The sequence below is a fragment of the Ornithorhynchus anatinus genome, chromosome 1 (genome assembly GCF_004115215.2).
Source record: "Ornithorhynchus anatinus isolate Pmale09 chromosome 1, mOrnAna1.pri.v4, whole genome shotgun sequence".
In the NCBI taxonomy this organism is placed as follows: domain Eukaryota; kingdom Metazoa; phylum Chordata; class Mammalia; order Monotremata; family Ornithorhynchidae; genus Ornithorhynchus; species Ornithorhynchus anatinus.
In genome coordinates, this window is record NC_041728.1 from 98680269 (window position 1) to 98698547 (window position 18279).

Sequence of the window (18279 nt, forward strand, 5' to 3'; positions counted from 1 at the left end):
AGGCACATTCCCTGCCCAAAATGACCTTACAGTCTAGAGGTGGGGGGAGACTGATATTAATATAAATAAATAAATTGCAGATATGTACATAAGTGCTGTGGGGCTGGGAATGGGGAAGAATTCTATTTATTGCTCTTGTCTTTGTCTGTCTGTCTCCCCCAATTAGACTGTAAGCCCGTCAAAGGGCAAGGACTGTCTCTATCTGTTACCGATTTGTACATTCCAAGCGCTTCGTACAGTGCTCTGCACATAGTATGCGCTCAATAAATACTAGTGAATGAATGAATGAACAAAGGGAACGAGCCAGGGCGATGCTGAGGGGAGTGGGAGAAGAGGAAAGGGGAAGCTTAATCAGGGAAGGCCTAGTGGAGGAGATGTGCCTTCAATAAGGCTTTGAAAGACAGGGGAGAGTGATTGTCTGTTGGATTTGAGGAGGGAGGGCATTTCAGGCCAGAGGCAGGATGTGGATGAGGGGTCGGCAGGAGAGAAGCGAGGTGGGGTAGGAGGCGGCAAAGTGATGGAGTGCTTTAAAGTCAATGATGAGGAGTTTCTGTTTGACGTGGCGGTAGATGGACACCACTGGAATTTTTTGAGGAGTGGGGTGGCATGTCGTGAATATTGCTGTTGAAAAATGATCCAGACAGCAAGGTGAAGTATGGACTGGAGTGGGGACAGGCAGGAGGCCGGGAGGTCATCAAGGAGGCTGATGCAGTCATCCAGCTGGGATAGGACGAGTGATTTTATTAACGCGGCAGCAGTTCGGATGGAGAGGAAAGGGCAGATTTTAGCCATGCTGTGCAAGTGGGACACCTTCAGTCACGACAGTCATGACAACCCAGCAGTTATTCTTAGAACTTAAGCTTTTTCTTTTATCCCTCCCTCAGCACATTTCATATGTATATTAATGAGTTAATTAATTATGGTATTTGTTAAGATTTACTAGGTGCGAAGCACTATAAGTGCTGGGGCAGATTCAAGATAATCGAATTCCACGAAAACATGGTATTATTTATTAATTCAATTATATATTCTGCTATTTCATTCTGTCTATTTGCACTACTTCTTGTCATATCCTCTTACACTGTAGGTAAATATTGTTTGTCAGCCTGTCTTCTCCTTTAGATTGTGAGCTTCTTACTTAGCTTCTTACTTCTTACTGGGGGCCTCGGACCCCATTCCCTCTCACCTTCTTAAAACCATCGCCCCTGCCCTCCTCCCTTCCTTAACTTCTATTTTTAACCACTCAATCTCCAAGGGCTCCTTCCCCTCTGCCTTCAAACACGCCCACGTCTCCCCCATCCTAAAAAAAACCCGCTCTTGACCCCACTTCCCCCTCCAGTTATCGTCCTATCTCCCTACTACCCTTCCTTTCCAAAATCTTAGAACGAGTCGTCTACAATCGATGCCTAGAATTCCTTAACTCCCATTCTCTCCTAGACTCCCTCCAATCTGGCTTCCGTCCCCTCCACTCTACCGAGACTGCTCTCTCTAAGGTCACCCGTGACCTCCTTCTTGCCAAATCCAATGGCTCCTACTCCATTCTGATCCTCCTTGACCTCTCTGCTGCCTTTGACACCGTCGACCATCCCCTCCTCCTCCATACCTTATCTCACCTTGGCTTCACGGACTCTGTCCTCTCCCGGTTCTCCTCTTACCTCTCTGGCCGATCATTCTCGGTCTCCTACGCTGGAGCCTCCTCCCCCTCCCATCCTTTAACTGTCGGAGTTCCTCAAGGGTCAGTTCTTGGCCCTCTTCTGTTCTCCATTTACACTCACTCCCTCGGTGAACTCATCCGCTCTCACGGCTTCGACTACCATCTCTACGCAGATGACACGCAGCTCTACATCTCCGCCCCTGTCCTCTCCCCCTCCCTTCGGGCTCGCATCTCCTCCCGCCTCCGGGACGTCTCCACCTGGATGTCGGCCCGCCACCTAAAACTCAACATGAGCGAGACTGAGCTCCTCATCTTCCCTCCCAAGCCCGGTCCGCTCCCAGACTTCTCCATCACCGTGGATGGCACGACCATCCTTCCCGTCCCGCAGGCCCGCAATCTCGGTGTCATCCTTGACTCGTCCCTCTCGTTCACCCCACACATCCTATCCATTACCGAGACCTGCCGGTTTCACCTCTACAATATCGCCAAGATCCGCCCTTTCCTCTCCACCCAGACGGCTACCTTACTATTACGGGCTCTCGTTATATCCCGGCTAGACTACTGTGTCAGCCTTCTCTCTGACCTCCCTTCCTCCTCTCTCGCCCCGCTCCGGTCTATTCTTCACTCCGCTGCCCGGCTCATCTTCCCGCAGAAACGATCTGGGCACGTCACTCCCCTTCTTAAACAACTCCAGTGGTTGCCTATCGACCTCCGCTCCAAACAAAAACTCCTCACTCTAGGCTTCAAGGCTCTCCATCACCTCGCCCCTTCCTACCTCTCCTCCCTTCTCTCTTTCTACCGCCCACCCCGCACGCTCCGCTCCTCCGCCGCCCACCTCCTCGCCGTCCCTCGGTCTCGCCTATCCCGCCGTCGACCCCCGGGTCACGTCCTCCCGCGGTCCCGGAACGCCCTCCCTCCTCACCTCCACCAAACTGATTCTCTTTCCCTCTTCAAAACCTTACTTAAAAATCACCTCCTCCGAGAGGCCTTCCCAGACTGAGCTCCTCTTCCCCCTCTACTCCCTCTGCCATCCCCCCTTTACCTCTCCGCAGCTAAAGCCTCATTTTCCCCTTTTCCCTCTGCTCCTCCACCTCTCCCTTCCCATCCCCACAGCACTGTACCCGTCCGCTCAACTGTATATATTTTCGTTACCCTATTTATTTTGTTAATGAATTGTACATCGCCTTGATTCTATTTAGTTGCCATTGTTTTTACGAGATGTTCTTCCCCTTGACGCTGTTTAGTGCCATTGTTCTTGTCTGTCCGTCTCCCCCGATTAGACTGTAAGCCCGTCAAACGGCAGGGACCGTCTCTATGTTGTTCATCCCAAGCGCTTAGTACAGTGCTCTGCACATAGTAAGCGCTCAATAAATACTATTGAATGAATGAATTAGTAGCATTAAGCATCGGTGGGTCTAATGTACTGTACTAAGCAATTGGAAAACACAAAACAGGGGAGTAACGTAGTCCCTGGTCACAAGCATCATCCCCATTTACATCAGTGGTATTTATTAAGCGCTTACTATATGCAGAGCTCTGTGCTTGTCAGCTGTGTGACTGTGGGCAAGTCACTTAACTTCTCGGTGCCTCAGTTACCTCATCTGTAAAATGGGAATTAAGACTGTGAGCCTCACGTGGGACAACCTGATTATCCTGTGTCTACCCCAGCGCTTAGAACAGTGCTCTGCATGTAGAAAGTGCTTAACAAATACCAACATCAATATTATTATTATTGTTATTACTAAGTGCTTGGGAGAGTACAACTGAACGGTTAGGAAACACGTTCCCTGCCCATAATGAACTTACAGTCTAGAGGATCTTCCACTCTAAAGTGGGAGACAGACATTAAAATATTTCCCAGTAGACTAATGAAAGTAACTGAGCGTACATTTGAATAACATATATACAGAAGTGTTCAAGATGGATAGAAATAAGTGCCCAAGTGCTGGAGATTGCTAGTGAGTGTGTAGGATTTGAAGAAATGGGAAATAACTGGGGAAGTCTTGATGATGGAGGAGGGATTTTAGAAGGGCATTGACTGGGGACGAGAGTAGTCTTTCAGATTTGAGAAAGGTAGTTTCGGTCTGAGAGACCAGTGTGAGAGAGGGACAAAGGTAAAAGAGGTAAGTGTGACATAATAATAATAGTAATAATCTTGGTATTTGTTAAGTGCTTACTATGTGCCTAACACTGTTCTAAGCGCTGGGGTAGATACAGGGTAATCAGGTTGTCCCACGTGAGGCTCACAGTCTTAATCCCCATTTTACAGATGAGGTAACTGAGGCACAGAGAAGTTAAGTGACTTGCCCAGGGTCACACAGCTGACAAGTGGCAGAGCTGGGATAGAAAGTTCCCTTGAGAGGAGTGAATGTAAGGAGGGCCGAATTAAGGGCATGGAGTGTGTGCCTTAGTTCTGCTGTATTCTCTGTACAGCACAACAGCGCAACAGTGTGCAGTCTTCGGGTAGGCCCAGGGTGAACACCCATATTCACTATCAGTAGCATCATCTTCAAAAATAGGAAGGACAAGAGACAAACTGCCTTCACCATTAATTTACCAAGGCAAATGGGTCCTCTCACTCCATAGCTGTGCCTTTTCTGGGTATATTTCTATCTAAGGAGCTATGGGCTGGTCCCACATTTGGCCCTAATCACACTGCACAGCCCCTGAAATCAATTTGAGATGTGACTATTTGGGGACTGCAAGAAAAACAAATCCACAATGTGTTATTTGCTATCCATGAGAGGCAGCGTGGATCAATGGAAGAAGCACCGGCCTGGGAGTCGGAGGACCTCGGTCCCAATCCCAGCTCTACCACTTGTCTCCTGTGGGATTTTGGTCAAGTCACTTCACTTCTCTGTGCCTCAGTTTCCTCATCTGTAAAATGGGGATTAAATCCTACTCTTCCTCCCACCTGGACTCTGAGCCCCATGCGGACAGCATGATAACTTCGTATCTATCCCAGTACTTAGAAGAGTGCTTAGCATATAGTAAGTGTTAACAAGTGTAATAATAATAATACTACAAGACTCCCAAGGATAGCAACAATGGGAATACCCTGAGTTCTTTCCATCTGTTGCCTCAACACATGCAAGTAGAGTAGGAGGAGAAATATCCATCAAGATTTCCAATGCACCAGGTTTCCACTCTAAATCTCCCTCCCCTCTCACCCGACCCCCATGTGGCCAAGGACTCAGCCAGCGTTGCTGCCCATCTTTGTGAAGAATAACTTCTTCCAAGTCTTCTTCATGTCCTGTGGCCCCCATATTTGGTTTGCGGGGTCTGATAGAAGGGAGGGGCAGGGAGGGACTTGAGGCAAGTATTTAGTGGGGTTTGGGGCTGGATGACCTTCCTGAGGGTCCTTCACTGAGGGTCTTTCATGTCACCTTTAGGCAGGAAATTCAGATCTTCATTTCCTGTGTTTCCCCAGAAAGGAACACCGGGGTTTTACCACACATTAAACATTAAAATGATAGGATAGAAGGGATAGGATAAAAAGCAGTCGTACTATCAGATTCAGATTTTGCGGGAAAAGTTACATCTTTCAGTTCCAAATTAGTCAGCTAAATCAACTATAGTCCAGTCAGTGCCGAGTGCTAGGTAGAGAAATAATAGTAATTACTTACTGAACACTGGATTTTAAATGGTTTTGTAGGCGTAGTGAAAGAGGCACATGTTATGGGATCCGGGTGGTTGCCTTCATTCCACTGTGCAAGTAGAGCATCATGATAAACAGTCACATCAGCCATTTCCAGTGTTTCCTGAATAGCCTTTTCCACTGCATAGTTGTTAAGGCAAGTAATGTTGGAGCTAAGTGGAGGTTGGACGATGTGTATGCGAGAGCCATTAATTCCAAGAGATAAGAGGGTTTCTACTGTGGTGTAAATGTCAATTGTATTCCCGTAGACAATGACATTCCCTAGAAAAAGGAAAAAAATTCTAAGACATACAATACAAACCTTATTAGTGTAACTCAAATGATAATAATACGGAATTGCTCTCTTTGACCCTCTTATTTCTCTGATGCTGTGAAGCAAACAATGTTGCCTAGCAACAGTAGATAAGATAATTTAGTGAAGAATCTGCACAAAACATCCCACAAAGTAGACAAGTACTTTTAACACAAAAGTAGGACAATCATTTATGGCCCCATAATTTAAAATTTAAAATTATTCTGACTGAAACCCCTAGCATAAAAACCTCTTATCTAGCTTTTTCCCTATATGCTGCAGAGACTGGAGAAACCAAATGATCAAGGTTAGAACATACAGATTTTCCCTACAAGATGTAGAAACGATAAATAAAAGTATTATTTTTCTGTGCAATTGGCTATTGGATTAGTTAGTTATGGTATTTATTAAGCACTTACCTGGAATAGAGCAATGTACTAAGCTTGGGGTTAAAGACAAGATGGGGCTTAAATATAAGTAAAGGAAGACCAGTAATAATGAATTACTAATAACAATGAATGACAAATTCAACGAACCAAAATAACGATGTTAAAATAAGAAGCTGAGTAGTACATGGAATAGGAAGGCCTGAGGTTCCCCCTTCACACTCCAGAGCAGGAAGAAATTTATCCTGTGGAAATTGGAGTTTTTAAATATTACTGCTATACCAATGTCACATTTTACAAAGACTTAAATGGGGGTGGTTGGAATGTCAACTTCAAAGGGCTAATGGAAATGCCTGAAAAATGTGGCCAAAGCCAAAAACTAGAAGTAATTTTTGCTGTAAAAGAATAAACATCTCTGACAGTCCTTAAGGATTTTTTTTTTCACGGAGGCCATTTTGAGTTTGATAGGGCAATTTGCTCCTTTAGATTTCTGGTAAATGTTTTACTCTCTTACTTGTCGAAAAGTATGTAGGTCTTACTAAAAATGTAAGACTGAAGCAGATGACCAATATTCGGTGCTGTGTGTGATTTGCAAAAAACAGTGGATAAGTTATTTAGAAACATTATGTTTTGAAGAAGATAGAAAGCCTGCCGTCTTAGATAAAATACACCTTTATACTTCTGCCACAGAAGAGAAAACAAAATTATTCCTCTTCATTGCTGCACTCCACTTAACGATGATAATCCTCCTTACATTTACTTTTTCATCTGTTACTTGTTTATGAAATGGTAAAACTAACATAAAAAAACCAAATAAACAGCAGATGCATACGTTTAATCGAGCACTGATAAATTATGCAAACAAGCTGTTGTAGCCTCAAACTGAAGAAAGGTGGAATGGCCTCTTTTGCTTATAACATAAACTTGAAAAAGAGTCAGAAGTACTAACTGCTAACAGCTGGAGACTCCTTCATGAAACATGAGTGAACACCAGTGTTATTTCTTCGACTCCCTTGCCATCTGTCCTCTCTGGCAGGCAAGAATATGATTGAACATGACTATATTTTATGCACCGGACTGAAGTCCTTTCCCACTTTCTGAAGAACCGTTTAGTGCAATTATTGATCCTTTTGGATTTGAGTGCTTATGTCCCCAGAAAGTATTAGAATCTTTCAGTAGGGAACCTAGACACCAGATTAAATTCTTCATTTATTAATTTACCAGGATGACTCTCAATCAAACAATTTTATTTATTGAGAGCTTGCAATATGCAGAGGACTGTACTAGAAACTTGTCTTATGCTGTCAAATTGACGCCATGAACACATCTCTCACAGAATGCACCTCCTCCACCTGCAATCATTCTGTAGCATATCCAAAGAGTTTTCTTGGTAAAAATCCAGGAGTGGTTTACCACTGCCTCCTTCCGTGCAGTCAACTTGAGTCTCCGCCCTCGACTCTCTCCCATTCTGCTGCTGCCCAGCACGGGTGAGTTTTGGCTTGTAGCAGATTTCCTTCCACTCTCTAGCCACTCCCAAGGTAGAAATGGAATGGACAGGCCTCTGCTGGACTCTCCCTCCCAGAGTCAAGACTGGTAGAGTTCTGGAAACTCTCCAGGTGCGACCCTGAGAAAGGGAGAGTACAATACAACATAATACAATACACAATACAACAGAGTTGGTATCCATGTTCCCTGCCCACAAGGAGCTTACAGTCTGGAGGAGACAGGCACTAATATAAACAAATAAATTACAGATATGTACAAAGCGTGGGGTAAATAAAGGATATAATTCTAAATTCAAAGGTGATGCAGAGGGAGAGGGAGTAGGAGAAATGGGGGCTTTAGCTAGGAAAGACCTCTTGGAGATACAATTTTAATAAAGCTCTTAAGGTAGGGAGCGTGATGATCTATCAGATGTGATGGGTAGAACATGCGTGAGGGGTCAGTGGCAAGTTAGATGGGATTGAGCTACAGTAAGGAGGTTAGCATTAAAGGACCAAAATGAGCATGCTGGGTTGTAGTAGGAAATCAGAGAGATAAGATGGAAGGGGGCAAGCTGTTTTGGCCTTTGGGAACAGTACTATCCCCCAAATCTCAAGTATTGGATTATATGCACATGTTGGACACAGTTAACTTGAGTTCGTTCCTTTCCCCACTTGAATCAACCACAAGTATTTAATAAGCATCTACTGTGTATCCTGTCACCCTTCTCAGGATCGTACCTGGAGAGTTTCCAGTCCTCTACCAGTCTTGGCTACAGGAGGGAGAGGCAAGCAAAGGCATACACATTCCATTCCTAGCTTGGGCAGTAGCTAGAGAGCGGAAGGCAATCTGCTACAAGTCAAAACTCACTTGTGCTGGGTAATAGCGGCATGGGAGAGAATTGAGGGCAGAGACTCAAGTTTGCTGAGCGGAAGAAGGCAATGATAAACCACTTTCGGATTTTTACCAAGAAAACTCTGTGGATACACTACCAGAACGATTGCAGTTGGAGAGTGGGGCGTCCTGGGAGAGATGTGTCCATGGAATCACTATGGGTCTGAGACGACTCGACAGCATAATAATAACTATGGTATTTGTTAAGCACTCACTATGTGCCAAGCAATGTTTTAAGCATTGGGATAGATACAAGGTAATCAGGTTGCCCCACGTGGGGCTCACAGTCTTAATCCCCATTTGACAGATGAGGTAACTGAGGCACAGAGAAGTTGTTACTTGCCAAGGACACACAGCAGACAAGTGGCGGAGCCAGGATTAGAACCCACGTCCTTTGACTCCCAAACCAGTGCTCTTTCCACTAAGCCACACTGCTTCTTGACAAGAAGCCAAGACACGTGTATCCTGCACTCTACTGAGCCTTTGGAAGAGTACTTTGGGAGTCAAAGACAAGGACCCTGCTTTCAAAGAGTGTGGGGAAGACAAGGAGACAAAAATTATTTACAAATATTGGGAGAAAAGGAAAAACAAAAGTACAACTGGAAATAAAAATTTATTGGAAAGCAGAATGGATGAATAGCTACCTGAATAAATATGTTGGATAAGTAGGTGGAAATAGATTTACACACATATGTGCAGTCAGTTCTCTTATAACATGTGGGTTGCATTCCTGCAAAACCTTGTGTTAGAGAAAACTTGCCCTGTAGTATTCACCTATTCTGATGTCATATGGATGCGCGCAAGCCGTTTCTTTGAAAATGTGCTGCGCTGAGCCGAAACAGACTCATGTTGTCAGAAGAGTGTTCTCTAATTCCCTAACTGTGATCTAGTCAAAAACGCATTAAGGAAGTACAAAGTATTCGCATTAAGGAAGTACAAAGTGATTAGACTGTAAGCCCGTCAAACGGCAGGGACTGTCTCTATCTGTTGCTGACTTGTTCATTCCAACCGCTTAGTCCAGTGCTCTGCACATAGTAAGCGCTCAATAAATACGATTGAATGAATGAAGTATTGGCGTTAAGGATGGCTGTCAGATGGACGAGACATGGGGTGGTAGAAATTAATTGGGGAATGCTTCCCTATTTCATTTTCCTTAATGACACTCTATGTTTACAGGGACCCTCTGATAGTATGTAGCCTTCATTTACAAGTCCTAATAAAAGCCTTCCTAATTATACAAAAAGGCTGACCTTGGGTCTTCACCACGAGCTTGAAACAGCAAAAATTTCACTTAAATCATTGAGGTGCTCCAATATTGAATGACCATAAACTCTGGTGTCACAGCAGAATAAACTCGTAGCTTGTTATGAAGACCGATGCGCCTTCCCAAAAACCTGATTTTTCCTTTGACCATTTGAACATGGAGTTGATGCACCAACACGTTTTTGTTCTACCAAAATGAGATTTTAGAATCAATCAATCGATGATTGATTGAGTGCCTACTGAATACAAAGCACCATGGTAAGCAATAGCGAGAATACAACAGGAACAAAATACACGTTCTCATCCCGTACTGGAGATTCTTCAGTGATTGCAGCATGACTTTCTGGGACTTGAGGGGGTGGGGTGGAGCGAGGGGCCTTAATCACCTCCAGTAGTGGGCAGTAAATCACTGGTGTTTGGCAAAGGTTTTCTTTAAAATAAGAAAGCGTGGCCTAGTGGAAAGAGCATGGGACTGGGAGGTAGGGGATCTGGGAATCATGGCTCTGTCACTTGCCCGCTGTGTGACCTTGGGCAAGTTGGCCTCGGTTTCTTCATCTATAAAATGAGGATTCAGTGCCTGTTCTCCCTCCTACTTAGATTGTGAACCCACTGTGGGTCAGAGACTGTGCTCGACAATTATCTTCTATCTATTCCAGAGTTTAGTATGGTGTTTGCCACGTGGTAAGTGCTTAACAAATACTAATTTGGTTAATGTTAATAGTAATTCAATGCTTACAATGTATTATTCATTCAATTCATTCAATAGTATTTATTGAGCGCTTACTATGTGCAGAGCACTGTACTAAGCGCTTGGGATGAACAAGTCGGCAACAGATAGAGACGGTCCCTGCCGTTTGACGGGCTTACAGTCTAATCGGGGGAGACGGACAGACAAGAACAATGGCACTAAACAGCGTCAAGGGGAAGAACATCTCGTAAAAACAATGGCAACTAAATAGAATCAAGGCGATGTACAATTCATTAACAAAATAAATAGGGTAACGAAAATATATACAGTTGAGCGGACGGGTACAGTGCTGTGGGGATGGGAAGGGAGAGGTGGAGGAGCAGAGGGAAAAGGGGAAAATGAGGCTTTAGCTGCGGAGAGGTAAAGGGGGGATGGCAGAGGGAGTAGAGGGGGAAGAGGAGCTCAGTCTGGGAAGGCCTCTTGGAGGAGGTGATTTTAAAGTAAGGTTTTGAAGAGGGAAAGAGAATCAGTTTGGCGGAGGTGAGGAGGGAGGGCGTTCCAGGACCGCGGGAGGACGTGACCCAGGGGTCGACGGCGGGATAGGCGAGACCGAGGGACGGCGAGGAGGTGGGCGGCAGAGGAGCGGAGCGTGCGGGGTGGGCGGTAGAAAGAGAGAAGGGAGGAGAGGTAGGAAGGGGCAAAGTGATGGAGAGCCTTGAAGCCTAGAGTGAGGAGTTTTTGTTTGGAGCGGAGGTCGATAGGCAACCACTGGAGTTGTTTAAGAAGGGGAGTGACATGCCCAGATGGTTTCTGCAGGAAGATGAGCCGGGCAGCGGAGTGAAGAATAGACCGGAGCGGGGCGAGAGAGGAGGAAGGGAGGTCAGAGAGAAGGCTGACACAGTAGTCTAGCCGGGATATAACGAGAGCCCGTAATAGTAAGGTAGCCGTTTGGGTGGAGAGGAAAGGGCGGATCTTGGCGATATTGTAGAGGTGAAACCGGCAGGTCTCGGTAACGGATAGGATGTGTGGGGTGAACGAGAGGGACGAGTCAAGGATGACACCGAGATTGCGGGCCTGCGGGACGGAAAGGATGGTCGTGCCATCCACGGTGATGGAGAAGTCTGGGAGCGGACCGGGCTTGGGAGGGAAGATGAGGAGCTCAGTCTTGCTCATGTTGAGTTTTAGGTGGCGGGCCGACATCCAGGTGGAGACGTCCCGGAGGCAGGAGGAGATGCGAGCCTGAAGGGAGGGGGAGAGGACAGGGGAGGAGCTCCTATATTAAGCACTGGGGCAGCAGGAGGGCTGCAAAAAAAGTAAGCCATCTCTATCTTGTTTGCTTATTTCTTCCATGTCCGAGTCCATAAAATAGTTGAAGAACCATGAGCAGGCAAAGAAGAAAAAAACAAAGAAGCCAATGTGGCTTTCAAAATATTCTTTCTTTACAGATTATTTTAACTGTGAACTTCTCCCTGAGTGTCTGTCCTCACCCCCTACTATATTGGTCCGGGACTCAAACAACGTCCCCCTAGTCATTTATTCATTCAATAGTATTTATTGAGCGTTTACTATGTGCAGAGCACTGTACTAAGTGCTTGGAATGTACAATTCGGCAGCAGAGACAATCCCTGACCAATGATAGGCTTATAGTCTAATCGGGGGAGACGGACAAAAAGAAGACAACTTAATAACGGTAAATAGAATCAAGGGGATGTACACCTCATTAACAAAATAAATAGGGTAATAAAAATATATACAAATGAGCACAGTGCTGAGGGGAGGGGAAGGGAGAGGGGGAGGAGCAGAGGGAAAGAGGGCTTATTCCTCCCAGTGCTTAGAACAGAGCTTTGTACATGGTACATGCCTAATATATGTTATTAGACAAGCAGCGTTGCTCAGTGGCAAGAGCCTGGGCTTGGGAGTCAGAGGTCATGGGTTTGAATCCCGGCTCTGCCCCTTGTCAGCTGTGTGACTGTGGGCAAGTCACTTCACTTCTCTGTGCCTCAGTTACCTCATCTGTAAAATGACGATTAACTGTGAGCCGCACATGGCACAACCTGATTACCCTGTATCTCCCCCAGTGCTTAGAACAGTGCTCTGAACATAGTAAGTGCTTAACAAATACCAACATTATTTTTATTTATTATTATTATTGATTAATGATCTGAGATCCTGTTCTGGTTTTGCGGATGTGAGGCAAAGGGTTAGGGTAATGTACACATTCAATTTACAAGAGGGGAAGGGAGTGTAATGGGATGGAATTTTTCATCCTCAGAAATATTTCAAAATTTTATCTGATTCTCTTAATATATATGATATGAGGGAAAGGCCAAAAATCCTTTCAGCATGTTGCACTTCACTTTCGGATTCTAACTGTTGATGTCAGTTTCCAGATTTAAAGTGTGACCTACCCTTTTTTTTAAAAAAATGGTATTTATTAAGCACTTGCTGTGTACCAGGTAGTCTACCAAGTGCTGGGGTAGATACAAGCTAATCAGGTTGGACACAGTAGATGTCCCACATGGAGCTTATAGTCTTTAGTCCAATTTTACAGATGAGATAACAGAGGTCACACAGCAGACGAGTGGGAGAGCTTGGATTAGAACCCAGGTCCTTCTGACTCCCAGGTGCATGCCCTATCCACTAGGCAACACTACTTCACCCCCACCTCCTTCATCATCTTAATCCATCCACTCCAGAATCCTCACCTACAAAGCTTTAATACTGATGCAACTGAGTTATATTTCTGTACAAAGGGATCAAATGAACCTGAAAAATGAAACTCATCATTCCCTTTGGAAGTGAATACTAATTTTGAAATGAATGTATCCCCCCTCAACATTCACCTATAAAAACACTGTCTCTTAGCTCTGCATTCAAATAGGATATTTATGCAAATGTCTCTGGATATTTGTTACTTTTATATTCAGAAGCTCCGCTATGTACATTTTATCTTTTTAACTTCTCACATTCATTTCCGGATGCTTTATTCCCGCTTTTATTTCTGCTATCATGAAAGATTGATCCGATGACAAAAGTAGAGAATCTGCCAGTCCTTTCCATTTTCTTCTTTTCATGTTGAAGCTTTTTGCGAGGGAATCGCTGATAAAAACCCTTATTCTTACGATCCCGGGAGATGATGAAACAGACTCAAAGAGTAATGGGAAGCTACTGAAATTAAAACATTCAATTGGCACAATCAAATGCCTTCTCAGCATCTAATGGATGTGATAATGGAGATGAGGATTCGATTAGGAAAAAGAGGAGAGAGGGTTAAGAAGATTTGCCCTTTCTTTCCTGGGTAACACTGCTTCAGAAAGTCCAATCAGAGTCTTTCGGTTTTTGTAGTTGAATTTTAAAGGGCAGCCAGCCCCAAAGCTTCATGCCTCTGGCTTTCTACTTAGATACATTATTAATTCATCTGTGGATGGGGGAGTGGAATGTGGTATAAATTTTCTCTCCTTTATGATTTTGCTTCTAATCTTAATAGAGAGAGTGCAAGATCAACTTTGTTTCCTCACCAAAGAAAAGGAGAAACTGCCTCTTTTGATTGGAGGTTTTTAAGGAATCATTTCTCTAGCCTTTCTTCATGGATCAAACGGAAATCTTTGGTGTGTCCATTGGTGTCCCCAAGCAGCCTCCATATTGACCCCAAGGGCTCTGGCATTAACCACAATTCTCAAATGTCTTTTCAGGGTAAAGTGGGGAGCTGACTTCATCTCAGAGGAGTAATTAATCTTCTCTCTTTCTCTTCTTTCCCAGCTGTGGTTGAGCTGGGATTCCGTTCAGAGGGGCAGTTATGAACTGTTTCCAAAGCTTTGGCTAGAGGTGAGAAGGCTAGGACGTGCTCCTTTTCAGTCAAATTTCATTTCGCTAGCCTTTTCCCACAATATCCTTTCTGAAGACCATCTACGGACAGAATATCTAATTTCCGACTGAGAGAAGGAGTTTTATTGACTTGAGGCATTGGCAATAAATCTCTCTGTGAGTCCTACTCCACTTGTATTCCATTATTATTTCGGTGACCTATCAGCTGGCATCAGGGAAACTATACACACATAAAAAATGTATATCAGCAACATTATTACTACTACTGTGGTATCATCTGCTGTGTGACCTTAAGCCACTTAACTTCTCTGAGCCTCAGTTTCTCAACTCTAAAATGGGGATTAAGACTGTGAGCCCCATGTGGAACAACTTGATAACCTTTCAACTACCCTAGCGCTTAGAACAGTGCTTGGCACATAGAAAGCACTCAGCAAGTACCATAATTATCATTCTTATTTGTTAAGCATTTATTATGTGTCAGGCACTGTACTAAGTGCTGAGGTGGATACAGGCAAATTGGGTTGGACACTGTCCCTGTCCTCCTTGGGGCACACAGTCGCAATCTCCATTTAACAGATGAGGTAACTGAGACCCAAAGAAGAGAAGTGATTTGCACATGGTCGCACAGCAGACAAGTGATAGAGCCAGGATTAAAACTCATAACCTTCTAATTCCCAGACTTGTGCTCTATCTACTATGCCATATTGCTTCTCATCCAATTCCGTCACAGAATTATGTGCCTAGGTTGCACATTGGCCAGTGAAGTATAATAGACAAGGAAATAGAAGATAGATCGATTTTATTGAGTGCTTACTATTTGGGTGGGAAGATGAGGAGCTCTGTTTTGGACATGTTAAGTTTGAAGTGATAGCGGGACATCCAAATAGAGATGTCCTGAAGGCAGGAGGAAATACAGAGAAGGAGAAAGATCAGAGATGTGAAGACGTAGATTTGAGAATCATCTACATAGAGGTGGTAGTTAAAGCTGTAGATGGAGAATAGAAGGGGACCCCGAAATGATTCTCCCACCCCGAACAGTTAGGGTGTGGGAGGCAGTGTAGGAGCCTGCGAAAGTGACTGCCAATGCCCGGCCAGAGGGATAGGAGGAGAACCAGGAAAGGATGGTGTCAGTGAAGCCGAGGTTGGATAACATTTCCAGGAGAAGAGGATGGTCGACATTGGCGAAACCAGCTGAGAGGTTGAGGAGGATTAGGATGGAGTGGAGGCCCTCGGATTTGGCAAGGAGGAGATGACTGGTGACCTTTGAGAGGGTAGTTTCAGTGGAATTAAGAAGGCGGTAGCCAACCTTGGCTTCACTGACACTGTCGTCTCTTGGTTCTCCTCTTATCCCTCTGGTCGCTCATTCTCAGTCTCGCGGGCTCCTCTTCTGCCTCCCACTCTCTAACAGTGGGAATCCCTCCACGTTCAGTTCTGGTCCTCTTATATTCTCCAGACAGCACATCCTCTGGGAGACTGATGGCAGCGTGGTATCAGATTCCAGACCAAACTAAAGGTCATCAGAGCTGCAGTTGCTGTCCAACCTTCCCTGAACTTCACAAAGGAACTCCATCTGCCTCCCTGAACATCAGTTCCAGTAGTGTTAATTATGAGCCATACTCAATATTAAATGGCGAGGCAAGATCACAAGCAGTGAAATTCTGGAACAGTTAGTTTCCTAGCATCAGGGCTATGCTCACCTCAACACAGCTACGCTGGGCGGAACAGTTGAGAAGAATCCATAGCAGAATATCCAAGCAAATGCTCCTTAAGAGTTGACATTGGGAAACCAAAAGCAAGAAGGGCAAAGGAAGTGTTTTAAAGACACAGTCAAACGAAGCCTCGGGTAATGCTGCGACTCAGCTGACATCTGGGAATAGGAAAGTCCATCATGGTGTATTGTTATCAAGAAAGGAGCGGCTCCTTCTTGCCAAATACAACGGCTTCTACTCCATCCTAATCCGCCTCAAACTCTCAGCTGCCTTAGGCACTGTCGAACACCCCTTTCTGCTGGAAACATTATCCAACCTTGGCTTCACTGACACTGTCGTCTCTTGGTTCTCCTCTTATCTCTCTGGCCGCTCATTCTCAGTCTCTTTCGCGGGCTCCTCTTCTGCCTTCCACTCCCTAACAGTGGGAATCCCTCCACGTTCAGTTCTGGTCCTCTTATATTCTCCAACTCCAACCACTCCCTTGGAGAACTCATTCCCTCCCACGGCTTCAACTACCATGTCTATGCAGGTGATTTCCAAATCTATATCTCCAGAACTGCTCTCTCTCTCCTTCTCTGCAGTCTCTCATTTCCTCTTTACATTTTGGACATCTCTACTTGGATGTACTGCTGACACCTCAAACTTAACATATCTAGAGCAGAACTTCTTATCTTCCCACCCAAACCATGCTTTCCCTCTGATTTTCCCACCACTGTAGAAGCACCATCATCCTCCCTGACCCACAAGCCCATAACCTCGGCGTAATCCTCAACACATCTCAATATTTTACCAAATCCTAATCAGTTCAACCTTCATAACATCACTAAAATCTGTCCTTTCCTCTCCTTCCAAACTACCACGTTAATGCAAGCACTTATCCTATTCTGCCTTGATTACTGCATCACCCTCTGAACTCCCTGCCTTCTGTCTCTCCCCACTCCAGTCCATAATTCACTCTGCTGCCGAGATCTTTTTTTTTTTTACAAAAATGTTCAGTCCACCTTTCACCACTCCTCAGAACCTACCCCGTCTCAGGGTCACACTTGGAGGGTTTCCAGTCCTCTACCAGTCTCGGCTACAGGAGGGAGAGTCAAGCAAGGACATACCCATTCCATTCCTAGCTCGGGCAGTGGCTAGCAAGTGGAAGGCAATCTGCTACAAGTCAACACTCACCCATGCTGGACAGCAGCAGCATGAGAGAGAGTAGAGGGCGGACACTTGAGTTAACTGCACGGAAGGCGGCAATGGTAAACCACTTTCGGATTTTTACCAAGAAAACTCTCTGGATACCCTACCAGAACAGTTGGAGAACGGGGGGTTCTGAGAGAGATGTGTCCGCAGTGTCGCTATGGGTCGGAAATGACTCAATGGCATAAGACAAGAACCTCCGGGGTTGCCCATTCACCTCTGCATCAAAGAGAAAGTCCTTACTATCGTCTTTAAAGCACTCAATCAACTTGCCCCTCCTGCCTTACCTCACTGCTCTCCTACTACAACTCAGACTGCACAATTCATTCATTCAATAGTATTTACTGAGTGCTTACTATGTGCAGACCACTATACTAACGCGCTTGGAATGTACAAATCGGTAACTGATACAGTCCCTGCCCTTTGACGGGCTTACAATGCCAACCGACTCACTGTACCTCCATCTCATCTATCTCCCCACTGACCTCTCACCCATATCCTGCCTCTGGCCGAGAATGTCCCTCCCTCTTCATATCAAACAATCACTCTACCCACCTTCAAAGCCTTATTGAAGGCACATCTCCAAACGGCCTTCCCTGACTAAGCCCTTATTTCCCCTTCCCAACCTCCCTTCTGCATCACCCTTACACTTGGATATGCACCTGTTATTCAGCCCTCCCTCAGCCCCACAACTCTTATGTACATATCTGTAATTTATTTATTTAAATTAATGTCTGTCTTGACCTCTAGACCGTAAGCTCAAAGTGAGCAGGGTATTGTCTACCAACTCTGTTATATTGTATTCTCCCGTGGTGCCTGCCCACAGGGCACTTACAGTCTAGCTGAGGAGAGTGTCATGAAATAATTTAGAAAGAGGAGAAGGAAGTGCTCAAATAGTACACTCTATAAAATATATACTAAAGTGCAATGAGAAGCAGTGACTGCAGAAGTGCTCAGATCACTCCTCTCCTACTACAACCCAGCCCGTGCACTTCATTCCTCTCATGCTAACCTTCTCACTGTGCCTCAAACTCGTCTATCTCACGGCCGACCTCTCACCCACATCCTACCTTTGGCCTGGAACGCCCTCCATCCTCATGTCAGACAGCTAATTGCTCTCCCCTACTTCAAAACCTTATTGAAGGCCCATCTCCTCCAAGAAGCCTTCCCTAAGACCTCCTTTCCTCTTCTCCCACTCCCTTCTCTGCCACTCTTACTTGTTCCTTCATCTACCCTCCCA

General features: G+C 45.1%; 1 protein-coding gene and 1 non-coding gene across 6 annotated transcripts in view; one reads left to right on the forward strand and one right to left on the reverse strand.

Annotated features, from left to right (window-relative positions):
- CFAP61 (cilia and flagella associated protein 61) overlaps nucleotides 1-18279 on the reverse strand; it is a 315110-nt gene that overhangs the window by 69718 nt on the left and 227113 nt on the right. For all 5 annotated transcript variants that reach the window (XM_029072415.2, XM_029072412.2, XM_029072401.2 and 2 more), the window contains exon 22: nucleotides 5281-5573. In XM_029072415.2, coding sequence (XP_028928248.1) covers nucleotides 5281-5573 — 293 coding nt within the window. The remainder of the gene's footprint in view (nucleotides 1-5280; nucleotides 5574-18279) is intronic.
- On the forward strand, nucleotides 8195-8332 carry LOC114815499. The gene has a single exon (XR_003763288.1). It is a non-coding gene; the product is annotated as a small nucleolar RNA SNORA7 (small nucleolar RNA).